The sequence below is a fragment of the Zootermopsis nevadensis genome, unplaced genomic scaffold, assembly GCF_977971745.1.
Source record: "Zootermopsis nevadensis isolate Lab colony 2312 unplaced genomic scaffold, Znev_1.0 Znev_ptg000075l, whole genome shotgun sequence".
Lineage (NCBI taxonomy): Eukaryota > Metazoa > Arthropoda > Insecta > Blattodea > Termopsidae > Zootermopsis > Zootermopsis nevadensis.
The window spans coordinates 1-9,245 of NW_028259206.1; the positions used below are offsets into that span (position 1 = coordinate 1).

General features: G+C 37.6%; 1 protein-coding gene across 1 annotated transcript; it reads right to left on the minus strand.

Moving 5' to 3' along the window:
- Nucleotides 1-120: 120 nt before the first annotated feature.
- On the minus strand, nucleotides 121-7,461 carry LOC147871010 (GATOR complex protein Iml1-like). The gene is made up of 9 exons (XM_087341456.1): nucleotides 7,277-7,461; nucleotides 6,486-6,610; nucleotides 5,912-6,056; nucleotides 4,881-5,051; nucleotides 3,187-3,311; nucleotides 1,967-2,154; nucleotides 1,530-1,726; nucleotides 1,201-1,268; nucleotides 121-362 (listed from the first exon to the last, which is right to left on the minus strand). The coding sequence occupies exons 6-9, from the start codon at nucleotides 1,977-1,979 to the stop codon at nucleotides 140-142; spliced, it is 501 nt and encodes a 166-aa protein (XP_087197582.1). The 5' UTR covers nucleotides 1,980-2,154; nucleotides 3,187-3,311; nucleotides 4,881-5,051; nucleotides 5,912-6,056; nucleotides 6,486-6,610; nucleotides 7,277-7,461; the 3' UTR covers nucleotides 121-139.
- Nucleotides 7,462-9,245: the final 1,784 nt, after the last annotated feature.

The window sequence follows — 9,245 nt, forward strand, 5'->3', positions numbered from 1 at the left end:
TATTATCCCCTTTCTTCATCTCAAAAGTGGCTACTTTTAAAGAGGTTCTGCCAGCAAAAGTTGGCACAATTTCTTATTTTGACAAGTAAACTAAATTTTTACTTGATCATTAAAGATTTCTTATGATAAAAAATCTTAATTACCTCGTTGTATGGATGGGAGGCAACTGGAACACTTGAGCATCATAAGCATCATAATCAAAGAGTGAATTAGGCATACACTCATCTTCTTGGATCAATTTTGATTTTGATGCTTGCAAAGGGCAGCCATTAGATGCAGGTGATGGTTTTGTTCTCTTTGGTGGCAGTTTGATTCTTGGAATAAAGGTAGAATATGCCACTTTTTTGTTTGTCGAATAGAAGCTGTAATCAGATAAAAAGTTGTTATTATTATATACTAAAAATCTGAAGTCACTACCATTTTATTTTCAAACTTCACTGTAGTGCACATTTGTATAGGACATTTACAAAGTCCATTTCACATTTCAAATCTTTATTTTCTGCTTCTGCAGTGCAGCTTGCAGTTCAAATTTAAACCAAAAATTATTTTCTGTTTCTGAATAATTCTTAAGTTATAAAGAATGTTGTTTCAACTACATACCAACAAATAAGATGGAAACCTGTCTTAAGTTTAAGTAGGAAGCATTTATGGCCCATCTGAAGGTATTAATTAACCAGATAGTCAATCAGTGAATAAGGAGAAACAGAAAAAAGCTCAACCAGATCAGCTGATAACATGGCAAGATTCAAACTGGGTTTCTCGCAAACACAAGGCTACAGAATCATCATTACACACACCTGCTCGGTCCTCCATGTTTTAAATGTTGGTATGGTACAAATTTAAATACTTCTTCTGCAAACTAATTATGATCATTATATAGGAGAGAAGGTATGATTAAACCACCTCTGAATAGGGTGCCAGTAAACAATGCAATAAATACTTAAGTACAAACCAATATACAAGTTTCACTTCCCAATGCTTATAGCCAATGTAACCGACCACCAAATCACTCCATATTATGCACAGTCAAACAATTACTCACTAGTTGGTCATTCTGGTTTTTATATCTCAATATTAATCACATAATACTGTTTAGGACAGAATGGCCCTAAAGGTACATAACTTTAAGCCGATGATGCTGCTGCTTAGAACTAAAAAACTATTTACAAAGAAAAACTTGTGTTACTATTTTTCAACAACCTTAAATTGATCCAATGAGGCATACTATAGTCATCTGCTGCACTGAAGGAGGTATCTTTATTATGGAACTGTGAAACAAATAAACAAAACAGTAATTAAAACACTGTCTTCAACTGATATCTGTATATAAACAATATTCAAAGGAACAACATCTAGGACAAAACTTATAGCAGAAACAATCTCAACAGTGTTTGAGAATATCACTGACAATATTTTAGTGAGGCTCTATAGCCTATGGTTAATTCAGAACAAGCTAAACTGGCCTGAAGTTAAAATAATTTTCTACACTGCATTAATAATATATACAATACACTTTTCAGTCAACATACTTTCAGAAGTGGGACAGCATGAAGTGGCTGCTCTCCAACACACACAAGGTCACTTCCAACACCGTTATCAATGATGCGCTGCTCTGTGACATTAGTTAACTCCCGGTCCACTTCAAATACTCCAACTCCTGGTGTTATTACTACTGACAACTGTCCAGTTCGATCAAAACTGCGATCTAAGTAGTGTTTTTCAAAAACTGTGTACATAAATAAATTTGTACATACAATTCAGATTCATTATAGAGGTAAAATAGCATGACAATGTCAGAGTTCATCAAAATCCATTTAGTTATGGTGGCTTATATGTTCTATGCACAAACTGCATAATGGGAAAGATGTGGGTGTGTGTTTGTCCATCCAGCTGTTTTTTGTTACTGAAAATATTAAAATAGTAAAAAATAGGTTTTCATAATTCAGTTAAAATAGCAAATACCAACCATTGAGAGACATGTTCAAGACTTCAAGAAAATTTCCTTGTGCCGCTGTACAGTTGACAGCTTTTGGAATCTGAACCCCAGGTCTTTTGTGATATTCAAGCACTATCTTCTGATAATCAGTGAAAAGTCGGCGTAACTGTACCAATGTGTTTGTCCAGTCGTCATACCTCTCATTCTGAACTGCAACTCTGGAAATGTCAAGAATGTGCAATTACTTGTGTTTAGATGAAACTGAAATTAATACAGTGAAACCTCGATGCATCGTTTTCGGCGGGGGTGGGAAATAAAAACGATGAATGCGGGAAAGCATTAAACATTTAAAAAAAAACAATGTTTCTCTTTCAAAGTTACTTCTTTTTACCAAAAAAGTCTTTAATGGACAACTGGTTTGTCGAAACTTTACGTTTTAGACCAAACCGAGCACTTTCCACGTTCAAAATGTTTTCCTCGTCACGTTCAGTAATATTATGCGCATAAAAGAACGACTTCACTTTTGCCAATGCTTCGGCAAAACTCGGCACAGCTTCGGGCTCGCATTCGTCGTCTTCCTCACCACTCCCACCCCCTTCGCGGACAATAACAGGAAGAATGGAAGTACTATTACTGCCGAACACAACGAAACGTAGCTGTAGAAGAGACACTGAACCGCTGGAAACGAGATGAACCAGAAGAATGAAAAGTGTCGCCCGCCTTTCCTTTGTACTTGTAATAAAAGCATTTGTGAAGAAATTCACACTGCACATGCCATCTGGCATCGCTGGAACGAAATTTGAGTGCACCCTAATTTAACTCGTAAAATTTCTGACAATGAGCACCCCTCATTCCAAAAGAATCTGTGCTGGTTGGGCGACATAACAGGTTACCGCTACTGTGTATTCCAAAAACATTGTGCGTCTTTCGGAATTAAATTCTAAAAATATCGCGTAAATTTCGTTATAATTTCTCAGAAACGATCATTGCGGGCCGGAACTAAGATTTTTGAACGATCGATGCGATAAAACGATAGTTCGAGGAACGATAGAAGCGGGAAAATGTAACATTATTTTATATGGGATGTATTCGGGACCGAACAAAACAGACAATGCATCCGGGAAAACGATAGTTCCGGGAACGATGGATAGAGGTTTCACTGTATTTTATTAAATGACATGTTCTACATCATTTGGTTTAGTCCTAAGAAGGATCTATGGAATGTAAATAAACTCTACGCTCTAGCATACCTGAATACTGCACTTCCTTATCCAATTCACAAACACTCCAGGTGCCTCATTCTGTCTGGTTCTTCACATCTCCAACTCCAAAAAAGCTGCTTCCCCAGCACGAACACAACTGATCTTCTGAAACACTGATATTCAGACAAATTGGTCTGCCGTGTCTTCGTGTGACACCGTGATACCAGTTCACATGAAAGTTGCCACTCAGCACATCCACCGAAACTTGAAATGAATCTTGACGAAATTAAAAGTGAAACAGTTTCACATGTAAAAGTTGAAGGAGAAAAAAGAACAATAACTCATGAAGAGAATGTACTACTTCAACACTAATCAACTAGTTTAATACGAAACATTTAGTTGTGGAATTTGGTTTGCTTAATAATAAATTTTAATATCCCAACTAAAACACTACTAATCAACTATGTCATCTCAGCTACTGCTATGGAGATAATTAAGAACCAGAAGACATAAAGCAAACTTTACAATTGTTCTAAGCTTACTCATGAATCATATATAAAGATATTGCAGTACATAAACCAAACATGTAGTAATGAGCCCATAATTGTGTTTGAAAACTCGAAACTGTCTTTAGAATTAAATATGCAGTCATTACTGTGCAATATTTGCCTGCTTGAGTCAGAATCTCTCCGGACGCATCATTCCCAATCGTTGTAACACGTCTTTTGACACTACATAACTTCTGAGGGCACATCTGATTAACCGACTCAATGTGCCACTGTCTTCGAGAAAATATTAGTTAATCGGTCACAGGTATAAGGGCCCTGTGATCCCGTATCAATCTCTCCACATCCAAGCATGGCCACGTCAGCCCTGAAGATAGAGACAGCGTTTCTCTTAAAAATTGCAATCTACCTACAAGTCTACAGGTTGTCACAACATTGTGATATACACGTGATTCTAACTCTTGAACTAACTTACACTTTACTTACTTAATAATAAATGTTGTTATACATATGGATCACTGCAATTTCACACTTTCCACTTTGATATTTGGTTATGAAACTGTGTCTGTCAAGACAAATACAATAACCTCTTCAGAAGTTACTAAGTCAGGCTTACACATTTACCTACATGCTTTGCCTTGGATTTTTAACTTAGTTTAACAAAAATTGGAATAAAAAACCTATAATAATGTATGGAACACCAAACAGGCAGTTCACACTAAAAACTTCTCTTCCTCACAATGCAAATGCAAAATCAGCATCAGAATTTGTTTAACTTCTGCTTAAACAAAAATGCCCAATTATGTTACAGTTCTCAGAGCAAAGCAGTTCACATGCTCCTTGTGTCGTGATTAGTAAAATTGCTGTAATGTATTACATACTATATCAAAATATTACCCTTTTAGTCTACATCATATTAGTAAGTTCCAACCATAACTGTAATGCATTATTAATGCTGACACCTTTTCAATGCAGCCTCATTAAAATAACATCCTAATTTATTTCAGCATTCAAAATCGTGCAGAGGAGGCTAGGTGCGCCCCAGAGCCGGTCTGGACGCAGAGACTAGAGGAAAAATCCTCGGTCCCCGTCGGGGATCGAACCCCGATCGCCCAGCCTGCAGCTAGTCACTGTACTGACTGAGCTATCCCAGCTCACGATACTGCAAAGTCAAGTATCTTAAAAATAGCTAATTTTGTTAAGACCACAAAGCTCAACCTCATTGACACAACGCACAATGATGGATGGCACCATGAGGAGTGTAATCAGCGATGGTGCCCGTCACACCTCCACGACGAGTCGGGGTATTATCCACTGACACACATGGCAGAGGCACCTGTTCTTTGCATTGCGGGTGACGACGCTCTACAGTCTCGACATTTCATTGCCACTTTCCCAAATTTAATCCTGAAATAATGCACATACAAATCTGCACTACAGAACACTTTGGTGAAAATTTATCATACAACTCTGGAAAAGAAAACAAATTAGGAATGTTTGAAAATGAAGTTCAGAACCCGAATAACTTGACCTAAGAGAGATAAAGTGACGACTGAGAACAGAAAACTGCGTAATAAAGATTCAGAATTATTTATTTTCAACTGGTACTGGTACTGTTGCAGTGACTGAATAGAAATCTGATTGGTTGTTGGATGTAATAAATACTGACACTTCAAGATATGGCTCACTTCAGTTCAAAAGAATTGAGTGGATCAGAAGAAATCGGTAATTTTCATTCTGTACTTTTGTGCGCAAGACAAAATTCACAGTTAGCGGATTTACTTCCACGTACAATTGAACAGCACTCCACCAGTGTTAGAGCTGGATGTCAGAGGGTTTAACCGATTTCGGCACCAACCAGATTCCTCTGATTCAGACGAGTGCGTAACATTTTTTTTCCAACAGCTATAATGAAATGTCAATCAAGCCACTGCTGAAATTATAGTGATCCAGAAATCAATCTTTTAACATTCCTTTCATACATTTACAAATGATTTCTCTTTTTATTACTATTGGGTGGAGGGAGGGGGCAAAGAGACACAATTAAACAAGGATAAGACAAGAAAAGTTATGAAAAATGTACACAAAGTTTGCTTGGAAAACCTGAAGGTAATAACAGGACACTTATATCCACTCTTATGTCACAGAATTATTTATTTCATCTCACATACCCCATAATCTATGTCTTTCAATAGAAATGAGATACCGAGTCTGGCACCCATAAAATCGACCTTTTAAAGACAGTTTACAGAATTACTTTTGCATACCTGTACTTGTTTGAGGAGCAGACGGTCGTAATGTTGCCCATGGAATGCCGCTATCATGGATTCCGACCTTCCGGGGTTCACCGGTAGGAGATTCCTCCGACTTGGTGGGTCCACCTTCCTTTCCTACAGTCTCCACCCCAACCAGCTAGCAGAGCAGAAAAGTACACGCTAATGATGTTCCATACAGGGGTTTTTACAAGAAACCTTTAATGTTTTATCAAATGCTTTGTACTAATGCAGTCCTTGTTCTGTAACGACTGACTAAAGCCCAATGGTAACTACATGTACTATCTGCTTTAATATTAAGAAATTGCAGTTTGCTCACAGAGTGTATTTATAGGTTTCACATTATTTTAACAGTAAACAAGAGATTATTTCCTCCAAAAAGCATTGACTAACTAATTTGTAAACTTATTTTCCAGGTTATGTACATTCACATGTGAAACACGTCCTTGTAATTGTGTCGAAAGTACTGAGGTTCATGTATGTTGTATGAAATGACATGTTCTACATCATTTGGTTTAGTCGTAATAAGGATCTATGGAATGTAAATAAACTCTAATCCCTAACATACCTGAATACTGCACTTCCTTATCCAAGTCACAAACACTCCAGGTGCTTCGTTCTGTCTGGTTCTTCACAACTCCAACTCCAAAAAAGCTGCTTCCCCATCACGCACACAACTGATCTTCTGAAACACTGATATTCAGACAAATTGGTCTGCCATGTCTTCGTTGTTACCAGTCCACACACACTACAGATACAGTTCACATGAAATTTGCCACTAAGCACATCCCCTGATCTCAAACTCCTCTTTGAGACAGACAAGGCACTCACACTGAATCTATAACAGTACACCTCCTCGGAAAGCAAGGAGATCACACGAGGGCCTAAGGTCTTCCTTGTGGCATCGTGAGCCATGCTACAAACACCCGATACTTTGTCACTAGGAATCTAAAGTGTGTACCTGTTGGTGTGGTGACCACGTAAAATGTGCTAAAAATAAACACACCCTAGCCTAGGTTGGGAATTGCATTTTTTACTAACTTTTCACGTTATCATCATTATATTTTTATTGTATATAATGTATAGAAAATTATGCAGATAAAAGTGTATATATATATATATACACACACACACGTATTGAGCTTCACGTTGCCTGCATACAGACCAAATTTTGCCAAAGTTGCCCACACCCTGAAGAATGTTTGGCAAGTCTCGTGTAATACGTAGTTCCCTTTGTTGGTCTTCCATCATCAGGCCATCTAACCTCCCGTATTCCTTCAATGTCCAAACTATACTCCCCCACCTCAACTGCTAATGTATCCAGCGCCTCTGTTCTATGTGTTACAAAAACCCACTCACCTAATGTTGAGATTTCTTCATCTATCTCAGCATCCAACTCTGTATCAGATGCTTTGGTTCTGTCCTTATATTTTAAAAAATTAACAGATTCACCCTCTGAAATGATACAGGATTTCGGTATGTAGTACATTTTCAATAAATAAATAAATATAAATAAATGAAAATCTGAAACGCAAGCACATATACCTATATTAATTCTAAATTTTAAAGTTGACGAAACATATCCGCCATGTTGTGACGTCACAGTCAACGCCCAGTGAACGCGAATGCATGATCAGCACACAATGGAATAAAATTTTCTAGGCTTTGAAGACTTTCGATTTGTTTGCTACAGTCCTGCAAAAGAAGAGAACACATTACATGATGGCCAGCGGCCATATTCCTGCGATTTGTGTGACAAGTCATTCATCGATCAGCATAACCTGAAGACCCATCAGCGTACGCACAGTGGTAAAAAGCTATATTCCTGTGATGTAACAAATCATTCAGTTTTCAGGGTAATCCACAGTGGATCATGTTAAAACCTCTATATAATATTAAAGAATAACTACAGAATAAACTTTATATACTATAATCAATAAACTGAATGTTTATTTAAATTCTCATTCATCAAAACCAAAAGCAGATAAAATATTTTCAGACACACTGTGACCAAGAGATGGACTTTCATCATCTGAGCTTGAACTGTCATTCAGTTCAAGAGGAGGTTCACCATCATCAGTCTCTTTGTCATTCCCATAGAAACTCTTGCAGTCATATCTTAACTCTACTGCAGCAGTGTTACATGAAGGATTTGGGTCACTAAAGTTGCCAATTATTTCATATGTTTTAGACACTTCAATTTCCTTTTTAAGAATTAATTCTTTTAGATCGGTAGATGTGTTATGTTCAGATATTTGTCCAACTTCTATAACAGCAAACTGTGAAGATCTACCCACTATTTTCAAACCGCTGTCAGCATGTGAAATCTGTCTGTTAGTTGGATCTAGAATTACATATTCAGAATCACGCCATGCAGTTACAGTGATCTCTTCTGTTTTGTCGATTCTGTCCATCATCTGAAGGCAGAGTGAAGGTGGGTTATCACTTGAGGTTGCATGCATTTTCACACAGTAACCAGGATCGGACACTTTACGTGGGGAATCATTCAATTTATCAACTGATTCTGCTTGAAGCTGAGTTAGACGGAGACATGCAGTTGGATCGCTACTAGTAACTGCACTCACCCTGATAATTTCTTCATCTGATAATCGTTGAGATCGTGGTTGCTCAACATTTTCCAGTGATAATCTAGCAATTTTTTTGTTAGAGATAATTGTCAAAGTAGCACCTCCCTGAACATCATGCAACATCTTCCTTGTGTTTCCTTGGACATTAGTTGATTTAACAGGTGACTCAGAATCAGTCTCTGGTGCAGACTCCTCAACGATTTCCAACATTTCAACGGAATGGGGGCCAAACTGTACCATTGTTTCTATGCTTCTGCTGGGGTAGACCACATGCTTAATGGGTTCCAAAGAAGAGACTACTGACTTTAAAATTCCCTTTACCTCCACTACTTGGCAAGGATCTGCCTCTTGTTCGGAGCCTACGTGCTCCACCTTGGCATTACTGGTCACAAGTGTGTTCGTTGACACTTGAGAGAAGAGTATACTGTCCTTTGCCAAGCAAAATGTATCCATTTCATCTGCATCTTGAGAAGAATGTGCAGGAGATTCTAATGTTTTCACAATATCCCCTTGGTTTCGATCTGCAATAACTTCAGTTTCAGTTGCTATGCTAATTTTATCTTTTTCTTCTCCTTTATTTATAATTATTCCATCTGTTTCAGGTAATTTCACTGTTCTTATTTCATCTTGTACTGCACTCACAAAATATCTATGCTGAGTATCGTCATAAATGACAATTTCCGGATACTGCCTTACTTCTGCTGGTGGTTCAGATTCCATTCGTTCCTCAGGTTTTTCTG